The sequence below is a fragment of the Triturus cristatus genome, chromosome 12 (assembly GCF_964204655.1).
Source record: "Triturus cristatus chromosome 12, aTriCri1.1, whole genome shotgun sequence".
NCBI lineage: Eukaryota > Metazoa > Chordata > Amphibia > Caudata > Salamandridae > Triturus > Triturus cristatus.
The window spans coordinates 735,228,905-735,251,440 of record NC_140595.1 but is presented as its reverse complement, the minus strand read 5'-3'; the positions used below and the strand labels follow the sequence as shown (position 1 = coordinate 735,251,440).

General features: G+C 46.0%; 1 protein-coding gene across 1 annotated transcript in view; it reads right to left on the bottom strand.

Annotated features, from left to right (window-relative positions):
- LOC146782623 (NXPE family member 3-like) overlaps nt 1–22,536 on the bottom strand; it is a 232,598-nt gene that overhangs the window by 97,771 nt on the left and 112,291 nt on the right. Inside the window, exon 2 of the mRNA XM_085640078.1 lies at nt 945–1,654. Coding sequence (XP_085496204.1) covers nt 945–1,654 — 710 coding nt within the window. The remainder of the gene's footprint in view (nt 1–944; nt 1,655–22,536) is intronic.

The window sequence follows — 22,536 nt, the reverse complement described above, 5'->3', positions numbered from 1 at the left end:
TTCTAAATCAGGCCCAGACTGCTTGGGAAGCTCTTTCCGAGGCGCTCAAGTTGCAGGGGAAATAAAGCACCAGAGGGGCCTTCCTAACCACCCACCGTGTATGTTTTTAAAATTTTGTTATCAATATTGTACCTAGCTGTTTGTTGGTGTAAACGCCACTGCGGTCATAGAACAGCAATTCACTTAGACGTTAATCCCTGTTAATCTAATTTATTTATTAGCGGTAAATTTATCCATTGACACTGACACACTGAATATGCTTTAAGTTTAAATATCACTTTACTTTCCATTTGATTGGCCAGTCTCTTACTAGGATTTTTTAGTGTTCCATACACGTGGGTTTCTTTGTTGCTGTCTATTTGAACTCATCTCTTTCTTTTTCTGTAATATGCTAGCGCTTCAACACACCCTGCGCTACTGTGCCTTTTGTTTCTATTTCTGACAGTTATCTAGCAGACCTAGCTATGAAGCAAGAGATTTGTGTACATTACGTGGGGTGTTGGAAGAAAATACAAGATATTGCACACAACGAGGGGATTACAGAAATCATTTTAACAATTTCAGGCACAGGGAGATATAGTGATTTGCCCATAATGACGCGAGCCTTGGTGCCCAGGCTCCAAAGTCAGTAGTTTTAGTCACATCACCCCCCAGTGCTAGCTTCTATAGCTTTTAAACACCATATGTATGCCTGTCTCTGAGCCCTAGTTCTGTCATAAGAAGGAAATACCTGTGCATTCTGTTCTTTCCCACCAAACGGATGCCCTGGAATCAGTTGCTTTACTTTACTTTGGCTAGAGCTTTAGCAAAGAAAGGTGGATTACTTTGAAAGCATGGAAATTGTGGTACTGATTTAGCAGAAGGAAAAGCAAGAAAAAAATACTATATTGAGTAGAGACACTAACACTATAAATAAGGTCAAGATAAAAAAACAGAGATATTACCCAGCCATTAGAGAGTCTTCTGTGTTGTTTGTGACCTTCCTATAGCCTCCTACACTGTGGTACACCAATGAGTCACAAGGAAGGTTCTTGGGTCGTACACAGACCCACGTCTCTCCATTCCTCTGGTCCCCATATTCGCACACTGGTCTTTCTGGGATTTCCAAGTTGCACTCAGTTATCTCCTCTTTCCCATTCCTCTGGAATCGTCCTTGAAAATAAACTTTGTCCGGCCGAAGGTCCCTTGCTTTCTTCAGAATCTGGACAACCTCACTGGAATGCACAAGACGGATGGAAATGTTCACATCCCCAGGCCAAGGCAGCAAAAAGGATATGGTGTATGTTCCATTTTGGTGGTCAGTTACCAAGCCCGTCACTCCGGCCTTTAGAGCAGGCGTATGGAGCTTAGCTCGGAAAAAGTCCCCACCATAAGTCTTGGGTCGCTTCCAGTGGTCTTGGGTAGTGAGGACCACCTCCAGGTACTCCCCAACTAAATAGGTGGCTTTTGGGTGCAAAATGTGGCACTCACAGGTAAATGGACTTGTCGATGATTTTAAGCTTATGATTCCATGTGGGTCAGGCCACATTAACAACTCCTTTAGCTCCCTCACTTCCTCATCTTCAAGGAATGAGCTTGTGAACGGGAACACAGTCCTTGAAGCGGGAAAAAAAACCTTTGGTGTCCACTCTTCTCTCCAGATTTTCACAGTTATCTGAGGGAAAAAATAATAAAGGTTCAGCAGAAACCAGAAACATTTTGCAGTCAAATTTGAAAACTGAACAAATCCTGCTTTTTCACAATAACCGCGTGTGGTAAGGTGACTGGTGTTGATATTGTAAGTTAGGGTGCTGTACATAACTTGCTTAAAAAAGGACCTCAAAGAGGAGGCTGCAAAAGATGAAACCTAAGCTCCATGGCTCATTGACATCGAACTTACTTTGGACCCTACCCAGGACTCAGGGTGGCAGAGTTCTTCGAAGTTCTTCCAGTTGGTCCTTGCCTACACACACCCCTGCAATGTAAGTGTACCAGTGTACCAGGAAGTCTCAAGAACATAGCCTTACTGAATTTAACGTGAGCACTGGGCAGGAAGCTGACTGTATTACTAAGTAACAAATTAGATGGACTTCTGCGAGAGATCTCCCTCTATGGTAGAATTCTAGAGACAGGCAGATGTCGCAGAAAAGGAGGAGTAATCAAAGAAGAGGAGCCGCTCAGCTGAAAAAAGCTTCACCACTGGACCTGCGCAGAACACCTTGGAAATGACAATCAATGTCGCAAATAGGGCGGGGGGGGGGGGGGAATTAGCTCAGTAGAAAACAGCGTCATAGTTGACCTGCCCGGAATGCCTTTAAAATGAAGGATACAACTGAAAATGCTGATGAAAGTGATGAAGTGGACTGCGACAATTCCAGTCTGAACTTAAAGCTGATAGTGGATAAAATACCACAGAAAGACACATATCCTGGTGATCCTTCTTGCATTGATGGGGCAAGAAAAGGGCACTCTTCGAGGAGTAATGACAAGTGGTGAGCACAGGTGTTGGTTGAGTGGAAAGATTTCTCAGGAAAATGCAGTTACCATACCAAGTGTGCAAGTCATCTTCAACAGGCATGTACCGAAACCCAGTGCACTTATGAAATCTCAAACAATTTCTTTTACATGTACAGGTTTATCAGATACTATAGAGAGGGGCAGCATGAAGGAGTAGCTGAAATCATTTATACCATTGCACTTTATTATTTTAAAGTGCTTAAGGGTTACAGGGTGGTACAGCACAGAGGAAACTATCTCAATGTCAGCCACCAGACCATCTCAAGGTCAAAGAGAAAGTAGTGAAAACATACTACTGTAGTTCCTATTTACCCTTATAGGCTCTGCTCATTGGAATAATATCCACTATAGTTTTTGCATAGGACTAAGGTCAGTATGCCTCTATCGAGTATATTAAACGTAATTACTTTGTGTGCCAGCTAACTCAGAGGTCACTAGAAACTTCTCGAATAAACAAGAAGGGAGTAGTTTCTGAGAACCGCATAAACATAACAACTTTGTTTCCGTTAGAATCGGAACGTGTCTCAGAATTATGGAAACAATAGATAACACTTTCACTCAGTCAATCGTGCATGCTTAGTTTCTCCAGAGTTGCACAGAAATAGGTAGACGGGCGTTTCAATAAAAGGATTTATTGAACAGTCTTGTTTCTCGTGTAAGAGATATGAGCTGTTACAATCATTAGACAGTAAGCAAGATATAATACACACAGCGTAAGCAGTAAGAAGAAATAATACTGCAATAGCATTGTCTTTAAGCTATGACATATATTCATATATACATACATAAATAACACACGCTCGAAATAGTTCTACCCCAGTGTACCTAACCTAAGTGTGGTACAAGGTAAGAAGTAGGTGCTGTTTTCTATAGTATGGTAAGCTATAGTTTGGTATGCCAAGAGTCCCTGTAGGTTCTAGCCAGCTCCATACCGTAGAATGAGAGAGGTGGGAATCTCTTTCCGAATCTCAAACTCTAACACCCCGCAAAGGGAGTCAGAACACTGGAAGCTGGAAGCTGGATTTTCTGCGAGCAGGGATGTCAGCGTCTGGTCAGTGCGTCAGGCGGGGACTCAAATTCCTTCCGAACTTGCAGTGGCGAGCCGTATCGAGCTGTGTTGCCGAGCCATGGTTTGCCATGGTAAGTGAAGGTATATTTATACCTGGAAGGTGTCTAGGAATGTTAGCATTGACGTAAAGTTGGGCAGAGGAAGACGTCATGAATGAACCCCTACGGAATAGTAGTTCATGCATAATAGATGAGTTCTCGGAGAAATCAATAATCCAAGCAGGGAAAGTCCCAACGGCTTAAGGGTCTTGTTTCTAAGAACTCGTTGTGACGTTGGATAAACGGATGTAGGTGACCATGCCTGTATTTGGATAGCACGGCAAATGCCTAAATAAGGACTGGGATTCTATGCCTAAATAAGGGCAATGTGAATTGTGCCTATATAAGGACGATTCAGGAAACCTATGTACGGGCATCTAAATCAAAACACAACAACACATCAGCTGAGTTATTTAAGAATTCCAGGAACATGTCTGTAAGAAATTAGGTTATTGGCTGAGGGGAGTGAAAACTATACTCAAGCAAAGACCACAATCCTTGTCAGAGTGAACGATAAAAGTCACTAAATTAACCTGTGTTTTGCCCACTGGTAGCTTGGCACAAAAGCAGTTGGGCTTAAGTTGGAGGTAATGTATAAAGTATTCAAGCAGCACACAAACTGTAATAAAGTAGAAACACAACACAAGAAAAACCCCAAACCAATTTAGAAAAATAGTGTAAAATGTAACAAATGACACCAAAACAAAATAAATTCTCTCAACCATATTTCAAGGCCAAGGATGTTGTCGTCAATGGTGAACCTGTCACCGTCGAGCCCGGTGAAGATTTTTAGATTCGGACCTAGACAACTTTGTGGAAGTTGAAAAACTACAGTGGGATGAAGTTGCAAGCTGTTGCCAAAGAGGGCTCTACGAAGCCAGATACTGTCGCTCGGAGGTCCCATTGAAAAGGATCTGCTGCTGCAGAGAAAAAATTAGCTAGAGGTACAGCAATAGCAGGCAAACCAGTGCTGCGCCTTGAACAGATCGACTAGTAGGTAGGTCCTGGTCTTCAGTTGATTCTTCTACCACCTTTTGGTGAAAATATTTCTAAGTCCTGTCCCAACTTTTAGGGTTAACACCGCTTTTAAAGACTAGAGGGGCACTACTTGGGTGTGGGGGAGGTGGGGGTATAAAATGCAGTACAGCAGTGACCAGGTGCAGGGTTCAAGGTCTCTGGAACTTGTTATGTCCCTGTAGCTCACACAGGATGCCAGTCAACTAGCTCTTTGAGATACTCTGGTAGTCCTGGGTTGAAGCAGCAAGGCAGGCCTCAAGCAGGAGGTCAGTCTTCTTGGGGGACAACACAGGCCTCAAGCAACAGGGCATTCCCCTGGGCGAAAAACTAAATCTAATCCACTTCGGAATAAAGACTCCTCTACTACGATGTTTAAAAGAAATACTCATTCTCTGGGAAAAGGAAAAGCCATCACAGCAGTAACTGAAATCAAATTTGGAGTCATGTGGGATGGTCAAATGGAAATGTGCGGCCAGGTGGGCCTGGCTCCAAGGGGGATAGTGCGACCTTGATGCAGCCGCAGAGGGCAATGTCAAGTTCAAGGCCTTGTGTGGTCTCCTCGGAAAAGGGTGTCTAAGAGCCACATGGGGATACTTCTCCTTCCCCCCCCTAGACGTCCTCTTTTCCCTCACCCCATTTCAGGGACTCCTTTGACAGTCTCTGGGGTGGTGGACGACCTTCAAGCCCTTCCCTGAAGCAGGCGGCTAGATCTCAGCTTTTTCACTGTCATTCTTCTCCTTAGGGGCTTCACGGTCCTATGGTCTCAGCCTCTCTCTTATAAACACTTTCTGAGTAGGTTAAAGTGCAAACCTAGATGGTACTGGAGTTTTAGAAGCCCAGGAGGGTTCTATGCTTTGTCAATCTGCTGTTTCTCCCAATTAGGGGTTTATTAGATTTCATGCGCTATCATAAATAACACACCCTACGTGAACACTCCTTCCACTCGGGCAGGCTTCACCGAGCCTGCCACTCAGGTGTGGATACCACTAGGCCGTCACGGGGCTGTTACAGAGTTATTACAAAAGGCAAATGGAAAGTTGCAACAGGCAGCTGACTGGAGATATCAATGGTAGCGCCTAGGGTGTAGCGGGGCAGCAAACCACACCACACCCTAAAAAGGCTGCTTCTGCCACACACAAACCGCAACCTCTGGCAGCGGTAGCCATACTGGCCACAGCAGCAGGTTGTTTGCTCACCTAAGGCTTGCTGAAAGTTTGCCTGTCCTAGTGCCACTCTTCGGCCTCTGACATCTGTCCTCTAATCTGTAGCCCACTCTGAGGTTGACACTCGCTGCCAACTCCAACTACTTGCCGTTGCTCCTGCAGCAGTACCTAAACATCGTAAAGGAAACAGAGGGAAGGGCAGGCAGGGGCAGGTTGCATGGCACACTGTTTGTCAGCAAGTTGCTAGACCCAAGGCGCAGGGGTATGCCACGAAAGACAGAGCGGGCTGGGCTGCCAGTTCGCTGGGTGGCTGAGGTGAGTACATACAATCAAGGGCTACGAAATAGTCAAAGTAGCAGCATGGGTTGGCGTGTTTCCAAAGGCCTCCAATAGCTTCGCCCTCTCACCAAACAACTGACCAGGTTCCCAGCTGCAGTGCCCAGCACAAAAGGCTGCTGCAGCAAACAAACAATCAAAGGCTCCCCATACACCAGGGGCCTAAACAGGCTTCAGAGAACCAGACAGGTGGTTGAGGGCACTGTGTAACACCCTAGGAAGCCCTTCGAGGTTCAGGGCATGAGCAAAGGGCTTAAACGTGGGCCCCAGGGGGCCACTGGGAGCACAGTAGCCTGGGTTCTAAGGGTGGAACACACTCACTTGCTCCCTTTGCTGGCGCTCCGCTGCCACACTACTCGGCCCAAAACCCTTGTGGCATGGACCTTGGACACGGAATGCGGGGCTGCTGCTAAACTGGTCCACGGGTCTCTGGGGGCCTCCGTGAGCCACAATCCATGGGCACCCTGCTTCTTCTCTCGCTGCCGCTTCCCCCTCCCCCCAGGGGCCACATGATAAAACCGGTTAAGTCCGGGCAGAACCCGGTCTCGCAGGGACTTCGGCCCACTCATGATTGAGCCTAGTGTCATGCCAGCAGCGTTGTGTAGCTCCATCAGTCCACCTCTCCGATTCTGAAGATAATTGTGTCCTGGGGCATTTTGTTTATGAAAGAAAAAGCATATGAATTATCATGATAGACTTGGAGGTCGGATAGGATCCTGAAAACAGATGGGGTGGAGGCAAAATGTTAGGGGGAAGACTACACTAAGGATGTCAGGTTAAACATGCTCCCACAGCTGAAAGTAGGGAGAACTACCCACCCACGTGGGAGTTCTCAACACAAAGGCAATAGGGCCTGGAGAGACCATTAGCACTGGATCCGTCCTAGGACAGTGTTCCACCATAAAGTTCATTGACTGTCTCTAGATTGTTAGACCTGTCAGCTTTAGGGTGGTATTCCCTTCAAATTATTGCCTTCATTCTTCCTATTTTTCTGAATTTATATGTGTTGGCCATAGGACTCTCTGTACCTTGTCAATGCTAGCCAGTGCTAACGTGCATGCGCTCACTCCCTAAAACATGGTAAAATTGGTTTACACCTGATAGGCATATGTGATTTACTTATATATTACTAATAAAGTGGTGTACCATTTACCCAGAACTGGCAAATTGAATGCTGCTAGTGAGCCTGCCGCACTTATTATGCCACCCACTTAAGTCGCCCCTTAAAACTTATTTCAGATTTGCCACTGCAGCCTATTGGCAGTTATAAACTGCTGATGCAACCTCCAGGTCAAGAGGATTGTGAGCTCTTGTTTTGGATCATCAAGTGCTTGAAAAAGATCTTTCCCTTCCTCCCGGAGGAGCTAAGAGTATTGGTGGTCATTGCGCTTATAACATCTTGCCTTGAGTATTGTAATGCTCTGTATTTGAACGCCAACCAGTATTCACTGAATAAACTTCAGGTTCTTCAGAATGCAGCAGCACGACTGGTCTTGGGCGTTCCCAAACATCAATCAGTGAGGGAGGGGCTGAGGGCTCTGCATTGGCTTCCAGTGAGGAAGAGATTGTCGTTCAAATCCCTGTGCTTGGTCTTTAATGCCCTAAATCATCAGAGCTCTGATTATGTAAGAACCATCTTTAACTGCCATCATTCCAGTAAACAGTTAAGAGTGGCTGGTCAGAGAAAAGTATTGGTCCCCCGCTTTAGGAAGGTGAGCTTGCATTCTCGGTGGCTGCTGCTAGGCTATGGAACACTCACCTGGGACATACTGCTAGTATTACATCATAATCTGCATTTCGCATGAATGTAAAAACTTGGCTTTTTTCACAATTATAATTACATGTTGGTCTCCCCTGTATGCTCTTGCTGGTTATAGATCTTTGATGCCGTTGGTTTAATACTTTCTATAAATATACATTCACATTTGACTTACATAACAACTCCCTTGCATAGCCTTAAACTCTCTTCTTTTTAGATATAAGTCAACCCTAAAGTAGGCCGAAGCCATCCCATAAGTTAGGGTGCATTGCAATGAAAAAGTTGGACATGTTCCTTTGAGTTTTACATGTCCTGATAGTGAAAAATTCACAAATTCCTTTTTAACTGCTATGAGGACTACCTCTCCCACAAGATAACGTTGGGTTACTTTATTGCATTTAATAAGTGATAACTTTTGATTGTGAGCAAGTAGGAAAGTATGGTTGGTGTCTGAGGAATTGTAATTTAAAATCCTCTTTAATGGTAAAGTCAGATTTTAATTCACAATTCTTAAAATGCCACTTTTAGAAAGTTACAAGAAAACACTATCCAGTGTAAATCTTTTAAATATCCGAAATATTAAATCAAATGTACCACATGAAACCAATTACAAATTTGTGAATCCAAAAATGTATCAATGAATCAAACAGAGTCCAAACGAAATCATATGTTGATTGTATCACAATTCTTCTTTACTTTCAAGGAAGATCAAAGTTCATGATTGATGAAGCAACAAACTGCATTTGATAGAAGATCAAAACAAACGTCTCAATTTTTGAGTTTCCCAATGCATTTCGGGCTGATAAAGCAAAGCCCTTCGTCAGGGGTATCTGTGAAACATAAATGACAACAGTCTACGTATTTGTCATAACAACGTATATATACATATAGAAATTTACATTCAGGCCCATATGTGGACAGGACTCACGACTTGCCAACAGTATGTAATAATGAGGAAGATGGAATGTGAAACGAAAATGGAGAAAAGAAAAAACAATAAAGTTTCAGTAAATAGGAAATCAGCTGTGAAACAGAATGATTCCACACACCACGAGTGCTAGTGAAAGAACAACACGAGTTGTGCTCGATAAACAACCCTCTCCCCACACCGTGCTTAATAGACTGCAACAGGTCTGAAATGTAATATCGTACCAAGAAACGGTCATGAACACGATTTCGGGTGAATACCAAACAGACGTATAACGAAGTGGGGGAACCTGAACGATAAATGAAATGAAATAGAGTGAGCGGAAACGCAGTATTTATATAAAATAACCATCACCATTTGTTATATTTGCATCTTACCACGTAGATTGATGCTAAGTACGACAGTGGCCCAAGATCAGACGATGTACTGCAAAATACGAAAAACGCGCGAAACGCGCCATCAACTAAGTGAATCAATAGGTTTTAACACCATAGACACTGATTGGTCAGAAATACGCTAAACGAAAGCCGTCTCTCGCTTACCCATCGCCATGAAACGAATAGTTATTCACCCACAGTGTCGACTCTCTCAGGAGGGAAGAGTGTGACGTTGTGTGAAACATGCGCGTCTAAGTAAGAGTCAGCAAAGTGAAAAGAGGACTACGTGAGCAAACTGCTGCAGCCATATTGAAAGATGCACCGTGCTAAAATGGGCATAAAAAGTGAAGAAATGGCAAATAAACGTGCTAAAATTGATCCAGTGATAAACACCATCATTTTAAATGCACAACAATATCATTGCGAGATATAATGACAATATATGACATTGTATGACAATATTCATGATTGGCAGAACAAAAGAAAATTACGAAATGAAATTTGTAAACAAGTTAACAATGACTAAAAAGTAATAGATACATAGTTTGCATTAGAGTACCAGGCAGAAAGATACTAAATAAGCATGATGATGACAATATGCTTAAAGTACTATAAAAAACATGATAATTCAAATTTATCATTCAGCCCCAACGGGGAAAGTGTTTGCAAAAACCATATCCAGTGAGACTCCCGTTGTGCTAACATTTTTGACATGTTTCTTCCCGGGATTGCCTCAATGATTTCGAGAACCCCAAATTTAAGCTGGGCTATGGTGTGTTTAGCATTTGCCCAATGTTGGGCAAGCGGAGAACTGATGGTCTTAGTTCGAATCCGACTCTTATGTTCGGTAATCCTAGTGCGAAGGGCACGTTCAGTCTTACCAACATAGCTTAAATCGCAAGGACATTTGATGATGTAAACTACATGATGGCTATTACAGTTCGCGTTGAAACGCAGATCAATTTTCTTCCCAGTCCGAGGATGGGGTAAACTTCTGCCTACCATTACATTATTACAGTGGGAACAATTCATGCATTTGGACATACCTTTATGTACCAAATTGGGTTTGATGTTAGTCTTATTCAAAATTTCTTTTAGGTTCCGAGATCTCTTGTACGCGAACAGTGGAACATCAACAAATAAGCCTTGAAGGTCAGGCTCACATTTGAGTAGGTCCCATCTCTGCAATATACTTTTTTTCAACAAGTGAGAATCAGTGGAGTAAGTAGAGACAAAGACCTCTCTTTTTTTGTCAGTAGGCGGTATTTTCTTTTTTAGTAAGTCTTCACGATTAGAGGATATGGCCCTTCGAGCTGCCTGATCAACAATGTGTGAGGGGTATCCTCTGTCAAGGAACTTGTTTTTGGAGGCTTCAATCGCCTGCATGCCAACCTCCGGATCGGACGTGATGCGTTTGATCCTGAGAAACTGTGAGTAGGGAAGGTGGCGTTTTAGCGGCCATGGATGGAAACTTTGGAACAACAAAGCATTGTTACGGTCCGTGGATTTAGTGAAAACAGTTGTCCGGATGGAAGAACCAGATAAAGTTAATTGTACATCCAGAAATGCTATGCTAGAAGGTTCAATCAGATGTGTGAATTGGATACGAGGATTGATCTGGTTGAGTGACAGAATCTGAGTTTCGAGGCTACTGCGTGACCCGTTCCAAATGATAAGTATATCGTCGATGTATCGGCGGTATACAATAAGATTTGAGGTCAATGCGATGTCAGTTAGGATATTTTCTGTTTCGAATTTGAACATGAAAATGTTCGCGAAGCTGGGGGCCCCAGAAAAACCCATCGATGTACCATTGGGTTGTAGAAAAAAGTGACCCTTCCACTGAAAATAGCTATGAAATAGACAAAAATTCAAAATTTCAACAAGAAAAACTTTATTCGCTCTGACGTCATCCTGACGCAGTAGGGCCCATTCAATGGCATCTATACCGTCCATATGAGGAATGGATGTGTACAAAGACACAACATCTATTGTGCATAACCAAAGTTGTTCACTCTCAGGGATATGAATGTCTCGGAGTATAGTCAGTAAATGAGTTGTGTCTTGAACATATGATGGACAACTCTGAACTATAGGTTGAAGGAAAGTGTCAAGATAATGACCAAGAGGGTCATGGATGGAGTCACATCCCGAGACGAAACTCAGATTCTGTCACTCAACCAGATCAATCCTCGTATCCAATTCACACATCTGATTGAACCTTCTAGCATAGCATTTCTGGATGTACAATTAACTTTATCTGGTTCTTCCATCCAGACAACTGTTTTCACTAAATCCACGGACCGTAACAATGCTTTGTTGTTCCAAAGTTTCCATCCATGGCCGCTAAAACGCCACCTGCACCCTACTCACAGTTTCTCAGGATCAAACGCATCACGTCCGATCCGGAGGTTGGCATGCAGGCGATTGAAGCCTCCAAAAACAAGTTCCTTGACAGAGGATACCCCTCACACATTGTTGATCAGGCAGCTCGAAGGGCCATATCCTCTAATCGTGAAGACTTACTAAAAAAGAAAATACCGCCTACTGACAAAAAGAGAGAGGTCTTTGTCTCTACTTACTCCACTGATTCTCACTTGTTGAAAAAAAGTATATTGCAGAGATGGGACCTACTCAAATGTGAGCCTGACCTTCAAGGCTTATTTGTTGATGTTCCACTGTTCGCGTACAAGAGATCTCGGAACGTAAAAGAAATTTTGAATAAGACTAACATCAAACCCAATTTGGTACATAAAGGTATGTCCAAATGCATGAATTGTTCCCACTGTAATAATGTAATGGTAGGCAGAAGTTTACCCCATCCTCGGACTGGGAAGAAAATTGATCTGCGTTTCAACGCGAACTGTAATAGCCATCATGTAGTTTACATCATCAAATGTCCTTGCGATTTAAGCTATGTTGGTAAGACTGAACGTGCCCTTCGCACTAGGATTACCGAACATAAGAGTCGGATTCGAACTAAGACCATCAGTTCTCCGCTTGCCCAACATTGGGCAAATGCTAAACACACCATAGCCCAGCTTAAATTTGGGGTTCTCGAAATCATTGAGGCAATCCCGGGAAGAAACATGTCAAAAATGTTAGCACAACGGGAGTCTCAAACTTAAGACAAACTTAAGACAAAATCCTAATTTCTGTGAACACCAAAAGTAGTAAGTTTAGGATTTTGTCTTAAGTTAGTTCTGTGAATCAGGCCCTTAGAATTTGGAAGAGTGTTCCTTTGCACTGTCAGGGACCTAATGAAATTAAATGAAATAATGTATTTAATAAAGCGCGCGGCCACTCAGACTAGAGTGTCCTGGCACATGACAGCGGGAGGAAAACATGCGTAAAAGACCCATCAGTTATTAAAAAGCCAGGTTTTTAAGTTCTTCCCGAAAGAGAGTAGGTCTGTGGTTAGTCTCAGAGACTCAGAATCTATTCCACAATTTTGCGCCTAGAAAGCAGAGGGATCTGCCTCCAGTGCGGGCACAGCATATTTTAGGCACGATGGCCAGGTAGGCATTGGAAGATCTTAGGGGTCTAGATGTTGTGCAGTGATTAACGCGGTTATTTAGGTAGCCGGCTCCTAAGCTGTGGAAAGCTTTAAAGAAGATGGTCATCGCTTTGAAGTTGATCCGTTCTTTTATGCGGAGCCAGTGTAGAGACTTAAGAATAGGGTTCATACTAGATCTAGGATTAGGTCTCAGGATGGCTCTGGTCGCGTTTTGTACTAATTGTAGGTGCTGGATAAGGGCTTTGGGAAGACAGAGGTACAAGCTGTTGACATAGTCAAGCTTTGATGTCACCAGAGCCTGCACCACGATCTTTCTACTCTCATGCGATAACAGTGGCAGGAATTTTTCTAGCATCCGCAGTATGCCAAAGCAAGCTTCAGTTAGATTTTGGGTTGGAAAGCGCATGGAGTGTGTCTGGTCTATGACAATTCCTACGTTTTTGACTTTCTCCTTTTCCGCGGGCGGGGGAAGCAGATCTTTTGGCCACCAAGAGCTCCAGTCAGGAGTTTCTGGATTACTAAAGAAAATAACTTCAGTTTTGTCAGGATTGCACTTCAGCTGATTGATCTTAAGCCAGTTAAAAACCTTTGTGAGGCAAGACCTAATCATTGCACCATCAAAGTCGGTTCCTTTTTCACATGTAAAAATCAGCTGAGTGTCATCAGCATAGGAACCAATTTTGACGCTCTGTTCCTCTACCAGAAATGCAAGGGGGGATAGATATATATTAAAAAAAGGCTAGGACTGAGAATGGAGCCCTGAGGGACACCTACAATCATGGCCGGAACCGGGGATGAGAAAGGTGGGAGCCAGATGTCCTGAGATCTATTTGCCAAGAAGGATGACATCCATGTTAAGGCGCCCCCCCAGGTCGATGTTAGCAAGTCTCTCCGGGAGCCTCTCATGTGGGACCGTATCGAAGGCCACCGACAGATCGAGCACTATCAGAACAGCCTTGCCTTCCTGGTCCAGCTTACCCTTGAGAAATTCAGTCACATCCAGGAGAGCGGACTCCGTACTGTAGTTAGCCCTAACACCGGTTTGGGACTCATGAAGGAGCTTCCCATCATCAATGTGTTTTTGGAGGGCCTTGTTTACATGCTTTTCTAATACTTTAGAGAGGGCAGGAAGAAGGGAGATTAGCCGGTAGTTGGCAGGGTCCATCAGTTTGGCGTTAGCCTTTTTTATCAGTGGAAGAATCTTAGCATTCTTCCATAATTTCGGCATGTTGCCTGAGGAGAGGGAAGCATTAAAGAGCTGGTTTACCGTGGGGTTTATGGTGGGAGCTAATAGGTTCAGGATATTCGCTGGACATGGGTCGGTAGGAGAGCCAGGCTTAATGCTTTGGGGAAGGGTCAGTGACTCTTCAAGCTGAAACTCAGGGAAAACTAGTAAAGATGGAGGATTCAAGAAGTGAAATTTGCTATTGGAACTAAGGTAGAAGGTCAGTTCTTCCTCTTAGATGTTACTGAAGGCTTGTTGGATCACGGAGATCTTTTTGTGGAAGAATTGAGCTATTTGCTTAGACCATTCTTCCGTACATGGCCCTTCCTTTGTGCCTGCTTTCGGGACGGTAAAGGATTTAACTATGCTAAAGATTTCCTTACTCTTATTTTGGGCATTTTCTATTTTGGTTTGAAAGAAGTTTTACTTGGCTGCCTTCACAAGAATGTAATGAGCTTTTAAGGTGTCTTTATACACCTTCCTGTCCTCAGTTAGATAGGATTTACGCCATTTCCGTTCCATTTTTCTACAATTTCTTTTGCTAGATCTGAGGGGACCGTTAAACCATGGAGCTGGCCGACCTCTTTTGAGGAGCGGGAAACAACCGGTACCACTGTACCAATGTTGGTACGGAGCCATGAATCTATTGAGAGGGCGTCCGAGTCGGGGCAGCCAGACAGCTCCGGTGAGGAACAACCGAGGGCATCTGCTAACATCGGGATGGATATTTTATGGAACATCATGTAATTAGGGACCCTCTGCCCTGTGTTAGCCCGAGGGGCTGTGGCAGAGTTGGGAATGACACATTTTAATAGGAAGTGGTCAGACCAGGTAATGGGAAGAGATAGGCTTTCTTATATGTCAAAGTTGTGAAAGATTTGGTCTAGGGTATGGCCCTTCTCATGGGTGGCCGAAGAAATAGATGGAAACATGTTGCAGGCCTGCAGCGTCCCCAACAAGGAAATTGTTTGAGGGTCTTTTCCATTGTCCATATACATATTGAAATCTCCCAGAATAAGGCAGTTGTTGTATTTTAAGGCCAGGGAGGTGGTGGCTGTATTAAGCGCAGTAATAACATTTCCAATTGCACCGAGAGGTCTGTAAATCAGAAAAACAGCTATGCTATGATGGGGGGATAAGGTACAGCAGAAGCCTAAGGACTCTGCACCTTCGATGTTTTCATTGGTATGGGAGAGCAGTCTAGTTTTTAATTATAAATTATGGTGACACCGCCCCCCTTCCCACTTTGTCGGTCTCTCCTAAAGATTTTATAACCCGTAGGGATGGCCAAGGTGATAGTAGGGTTGGAGGCTACAGACAGCCAGGTCTCAGTGAGAAATAAAAGAACAGGCTGATCGTCTAAAAGTCGGTCATATGTGTGGTTCATGCATTTGCATAGAATGACAATTTAAAAGGGTGTCCTTTAAGTCCTCTGTTTTCTTATTGTTTTTACACTTACTGTTGCGTGGTTGGATCTTGGGTGCGAGTTTCCTAGGCTGGAGGAGAGACCAGTTGCACTTATTAAATCGAAAGTCTACCTCCAAGCTCGGATCAGCGGCTGTCCACTGACATAATGGTAGCCGCCTAAGGCTAAGCAGTTTTTCCCTATTGTAATATAGTGGAAGAAACTCACCGGAGGAGAACTGGGCAGCATTGCCAGAGCCAGACGCCTCCGGGATGCTGACGGGCGCAGAGGGCCTTGCCTTTGGCACACCAGCGGCACGCAGGAGGCACGCGTCCGTTTGCATCGGGAATATATAGGCTAATGCCTTTGATGAAACTGGACCGCTAACGCAGCTGAGGAAGCAGAAACTACGTGGGCGGAAGTGAGGAGCCCGATAGTAGCCCCAGCCCTCCACACAATCGGCGTATCAGCCACGGCAGACCAGGACTGGAGAAAAAGCGAGATGCGAATCGGAGCAGCTAAGGAGGTGCAGGCAAGCAGAATCAGGTAAAGTGCAAGTGCGCGTAGGTAGAAGAAATTGTTAAAAAGCACAGAGTAGTTCAGCCACAATATACAATTTAAAAAGTATTAAAAAACCTAGTAGTGGGGCAGGAAACACTAAATCCTACTGCTGTCAGCTGCTCACGTCTGTTTGCATCAGGAATATATAGGCTAATGCCTATGATGCAAACTGGATCGCTAATGAAAATGAGGAAGCGGAAACTGCGTGGGAAACAGGGGCTCAAATTGGATCATAAATTCAAAGCAGTTCTGAACAGGGGCCCCCAAAATATGTTTGGCCCAGGGCCCCCAAAATCCTTAAGATGTCCCTGCCTACAACAACATTCCAGCCATTCTAACCTACGTTCCTTAAAGTAACATACCATTGAATACATTCTAAATGCTTGATACAGACAGAGATACACTTACACATATTACAGCCAGGCAGGTCTTTCAGTGCATAGTTCTATGGATAAGAAGCGGGCGGCGGGAGGATCTTGGTGTGGCCTTTTTCAACAAACTGCTTTTGAAAGATATTGTTCGCCTCACAGTGTTGTTCATAGTCTAAACGTTGCTAAGTTTACACATGTTTTGTGTGCAGCTGACGTCACACTTGCTTCAGCCCCTGTCAGAGATATGGTTGTATTAGCAACGATCTGAATGAGTTTCAATCAGTGCGCGTGCAGAGTGGTAGTGTATTTGCAAGTATCAGAGAGCTAAAAAACGGAACCAACGCTGCATCAATGTGTTAAACTCTCCATACAGACCTGACGCACGTTTTTCAGCACTTTTATTTTGTCGGTCCTGGGTCCAGCCCATTATAAGGGCCTGCATTGTTAAACTGCCTTAGCAGCACGTTTGCAGTAAATTCTCAGTTGATCCGGCCTCCCTGAGCCCTGGGACAGGTGTCAGTCTGCGTCAAAAGAACCGGAATACAGTGCCGCATTGATGGAGCCTTATTTTCCGTCACGCTACTTCCAGTGATTGACCCAGGCAGAGAGTTTTTGTTGTGCAGGTCTGGCTGCTGACCGTGTGACAAGGTGGATCCTTGCGACCCCTGTGCTCTGTGTGGCACAGGTACTCATGGTGGAGGGTGGAGGGCAGAGGGGGGGGGGGGGGGCTGTACATGATGTTTTCTTCAGCAACTCCCAGACATGGTTTCTTATCCCTCCAGCCAGCCCCTTCAGGACCCTGGAACTCCGGCTTTGACTGCTAGATGCTGTTGGTTTGAAAGTCCAGGGCGGCCTCATCTGCCGCCCTGCCTCGTGTGTGGTTTCCCTGTAGTCTGCTCCAGTCCTGGCAGCAAAGCTCACACTTTAAAAGAGCTAGTCAGCCTACCCTCAGCTGTCACATGTTCCCTCCCTTATCAGCACCTACAGCAGAATGACCGCATCCGCAGCGCTAGAAAACGGCCTGCAATGCTGCACTCATGGGAGCCCGATCGTCAAGGGCAGTACACAGACAGTTTACATCCCATGGCCTCTCAGCACGGGCCAAGTATCAATATTCTTCCTACTAGAAGAGTCTCAGTCTGCCATTGCAGCCACAGGTAAGTCCGGCAGCAGAGCCAGTGGTGGCCGGCATGGCTCGCGGGTGGAGAGGTGGGCGCGGGGGGAGGCGGGATGGCGGGGTTATGCGCAATATAAAATGCCGGGTACCGCTTCTCTGCTCCTGCTCTCCTTGTCTTGACTGGAGGAACAAGAAGCACTGCCAGGGTCCCCTGACCAATCACAACGATGCAATGCAGCGTTGTGATGGGTTAAGCACCCAGGCTACCCTGACCATTCATGACGCTGCAATGCATCATTGTGATTGGTCTGAGCATCCTGGTTTGACCCTCAACCAGGGAATTTGGGCTTGGGCATGTTCTCCACGGATGTATGTTCATACATCGTACACGATTCCTAGGCGTGCTTTTACCACGCGTGTAATACATCGCAAACACCGTTACACCCGCAATTTTCACAACGCACGGCGTTGCAACGTCAATGCAGTGTTTCCTATTGCCGAGTACATTACATCGCATAGTGCTAAAGCGCACGTCATTACAACGCATAATGTTCGTGTATACCCGTTCTTTGTGCATTGGCCGTCCTACATGTAGAAGCTCTTTACTTTTATGCAGTCTGTCGTTTTTACTGATATCGGTTCTGACGCCGGACCTGGAGTGGGGCTCCAGCTGACATCTTCAGTGTCTGGCACTTGGGGAGCAGTCCTCTCTCAATCCTTTCCGGTTTATTTCTTCAGTCTGTTAACCCAGCCAGTCCGGCTGTGCCGCCATTGTTCCAGGTTTGACATTTTTGTCTCTTAAGTGATCGGTGAGTCAGGAATTGTCCCTTTTGGATGGGGAATGCCTGGCGCAGGAAAGTGTATCTGCGTATGTTACCACTATCTAAAAGTTAACCTACTGCGTAAACCTTTGCTCTGGTCCACGCACCTGCACCCATTCACACCAGGGTGTCGATTCCGATCCAACAAAACCCGGGTACGAATGGTCGGACGGAGCGTTTTTTCCGTCCGACTCGTAACCGGGAAAAACACCTTACAAATTCGCAAGTACGATTCGCACAGAAACACCATTTCCGTACGAGTCGTACAAAACACAGACCGGCAATAAAACACATACAAATCTGAATCTGGACGGCGCATACGCGACGTCCGGACGGAGTCAGGCAGCGTTCTACGAACCAGCAAGTACGATTCGTGCCGACGTCACTCCGCACGCAGCAGTTTTTACGGGAGCCAAAAACTGCAGGGAAATTGAGGACGACGCGAACAAGGAGCACCGGTACGCGACGGACAGCCATGGACCCCAACCTACGCGTCATCCCGGCCCTCATAGCCTACCACCTCGTGTACAGAAACCGACGCAGACGCCGCAGAAGGTCAGAACAACCCCCAGGGGCAAAGGGGGGGTTGGGGTGCAAGGGGCAAGAAACATAACCCACACCCCACAAAATACAAATACAACCTGCACAATAATTACCTCCATGGCCTGGCCACTACGGGGGGCGTGTCCATCAATCCCACATCCCGCCACAACGGAAGTGGACGTGGACGCGTACCCGTCACCACCACAATGGTGGTACGGGACGTCCCCACGCCCCCCAGAGCGTGGGTGTTGGACCCGGCCTCGTGGCGTGGCCCATCCAGACCCGTAGCGACACCAGACTGACCTCTACACCCCACACGACCCTGATTAACGTAGCCTACCCGACCCAGTCCACACCTGGTCCCCCACAGAACCCGGGGCTACCCGCGTCCTTCCCTCAATCTTCCCGACACCGGGCACCCTTCCCCCTCGTGGCCTCCAGTGACCCGGCCCCGCACCCCAGATGGCCGCCCTCAACCCAAGCGCAACCCCGGCCTAGTCGCGCCATGCTGGCTGGGGGGAGAGAGAGTGTTGTAAATTGAAACCACGATGTGATTAAGCATTTACTAAAGACATGAATTCTCCTTCCTTAGAACATGTCTCTTTCGTTACGTTGACTAAAGTCTGGACTCCATTTTGTATTGTCATGTCTCCACGTGCTCAACACGAGAAGAGTCCTATCTTCGTGTTAGTTGCTCTTGTAATCTGCCTAGTAACAGTCTATAAATAGTTCCTTTGTCCGCCTGGCGCATGCCCAGGCTTGACCACATCTGTTATCAGTTAGTCCTTGCTTGACCATGTTTTCGCGGGCTCAAGGAGTATGTCAGCTCCGCCCACATATTGATCTTGTATCGAAAATGTCCATAAAAGGTAACATTCCTTGCCTCATGTTGTATCCACCCACTTATGAGCCCCTCTGTTGTGTATAAAAGGGGACCGTGTACGCAAGTTCTTTGTGCTACTCTATGCAATACTGAAGGGTGTTGTATGGATTGTAGGACCACCCTTAAGGGTTAATAAACTTTGTCTTTGTACTTTGCAGTTTCCGTGCCAACTTCCTTATAGATTCCATTGCAGGAGAGCGAACCCTTGTGTCCTGCGGGCCTAGCTGGGGCCTGTATTCATCAATTGGCGCCCGTCACGTGCGGCTCATCGGCGACTCGGATGCTCGAAGGATTGGTCGCGACGAAGGTGAGGAATTTAGCCGGGGATGTGATCACTGCCAGAGGCATTTAGTCCTGGCATCCCGAGGTTTTTCTTCCTTCCCTTCCGAGCTGACCATCTGGGTGGCGCCGGTCCTCGACTGAGACCTCTTCTGTCGGTCCTGCCGTGACAGCCGTTTGGGCGAATTTTGGAGCTTGGCAGTTGGAATCTGGACTCTTGATTGGTAAGAACCGTTGTACGGTACTTGCTCCGAGGTGTTTTTGAAGCCTGGTTTGGCTATTTGAGTTTGATTTGTGATGACCGGTCATATCTTGTATTGGCTATTGTGAGAATATATGCGTTGCAACACATATAGGCAGGTAATGTGGAGATATTTCTCCGGAACTGTGTAACTTTGAACGGCACAACGTTTAAGTGCCATTTTTGATAATACTGCATATTTTGCATTATTTTTGAGCATGCCTGCTTTTAGCGCACTCCGTAAGTGGTGCTGCTGCTTTGGAAACCGGTTAAACCTCGAGGAATCTGCTCCAGCCCCCCCTGAGGGGACTCCTAATAGGGATATGTATGTGAAGCATGGTCTTTCCTCCATAATGTACAGCACAGTATGGAGGAAATATACCAGAAAGGATCCTGAGTTACGGTGGCCGTTGTATGGGTCGTTTGATATGCGTAAGATTGAGTATGTGGAACAGTGTATGTGTAAGCGGCGTGCTCGTCAAGACATGTTTGAATGTGTGCGATTATGGGTGAAGGAAGTGCGTGAGCGAGAGAAACGTGAGAAAGCGCTGTTTGATAAAGAGCAACGGAAGAATGATCATGTGAGAGCACAGGAAGCAAAGCGTCGGGAGGAAAGAGAACAGACGGACAGGCAAGAGAAAGAGCGTAGGTTGCAAGTCTCGGGTCAATATGCTGTTCGTCAGTCACTTTATCCTGTCCTTAATAATCATGACGATGATTTTTATTTATTAGATCGTTCTCCGCCTCCTTATGTCGGCGCGTCTGCCCCGAGGCCACAAGATTCTGGATCGGGTTCGGGTAAGGTAGACACGCGGTCCATGTTATCGACTGAGCGAATGGGTGAGCTTCGGCAAGTTTCCTATCGTGCACTTAAGGGCAAGTTATCCCTTGCTGAGTTGTTGAATTCCTGGGAGTTGTGGCAGGATAGAGAAAAGTTGTATTTTTTGGGCCACTTTTCTGAGGAAGTGATTGCTGCTTTATAGAAATATTCCAGTGTCTTTGAGCCTGACGATGTGGAATTAGATGCTAAAGCATTGCGTAATGGTGTTTTCTCTCCCTCTAAGGCGCCTGATGCGGTTCGGCGGCTGTTTGCGTTGCGGGACGCGGTGAGGGACCTTAAAGAGAAAGCACGCCAACAAGCTGAGGAGGAGAAGCAGTCGGATTCGCATACCGGAGATGGCCACTCATCCACCTCTCAGTCAGATAAGAGCGACCTAGTGCATGCTAAACCAATGCGAGAGGCGGCGCCTTTGTATGTTCCTCCTAAAGGAGCGGGGACTAGCTCGGATATTACCTCCGCCGATGCTAAGGGATATTTTGTGTATAATTGGGTTTATACTCCCTGGCACAGGGCTGACGTCATGGCATTAAAGAATGAGTTGCCTGATCCCCGCAAGAATCCAGCGGCCTTTTACGAAGAAGTCGAGGGGGCCTTGAATTCTTGTACTATGACCTTAGCAGATATAGATTTGTTCTTTGGGCTTATTTTACCACCAGATATGTGGCGATCTGTGCGGAAGGTGGACGATGTTGCCGCTTTTAAGGCTCGGTGGTCTGAGCTTGAGGATGAGGATAGGGAGAGGAAGCCCGCGCAGAAACCACCTCAGCTTATTTTAGATCTCCCTGCTGCTATTCTGACTAAGTTGAAGACAATCATTCCCCCTAAAAAGATTGACTGGAATATGCTAGCCTCGTGTAAGCAGAAAGTTGATGAATCAGTTGCAGATTTCTTTACGCGCTTTGAGGAGACGTTTCATGATTTTAGTGGTCAGTCACTTACGGATGATACGGGTCGACACCTCTTTGCTGATAAATATGTGGCGAATTTACTACCGGCGATCGCAGCCCGCCTAAAAGCGAGTGAAAGTTCTTGGTCCACTGCGACCCCGACAGCCCTCCTGACTATAGCTCAGTACTATGAGCGCCAGGAGCAAGAAGCGAAGGGGCAGGAGGAGAAGAAATCGAAGGATTTAAAAACGAAGGTGATGTTAGCGCAAGTATATGGTCCGCCCCGCCGGGGTGTCAATAGAGGTAGGGGAGGATTTTATGGTCCTCCCTCGGGCCGATCTGATTTGAACAGGAACCAATGTGCGTATTGTAAGCAATCGGGACACTGGGCCAGAGATTGCCCGGCGTTGCATGCTTCGCGTCAGGGACACAATCAGGGTGGCCCGAGAGGTAGAGGGGGTTTCTTGAATCTTAGAGGGAATTCTAACGATCACGCTCGTTTTGACCCTGCCGGGCAGCAACGAGATAGGCCTAATGTTTTCGATCGACAAAACCAGTATCAAGTGTCGGGGATTGACCGTTCTGGGTACCATGATTCTCAGCATGCATAGGAATGCGTTGGATGGGGGTTAGAATCAGTTGAGGTGCCGGTTGATCAGAAG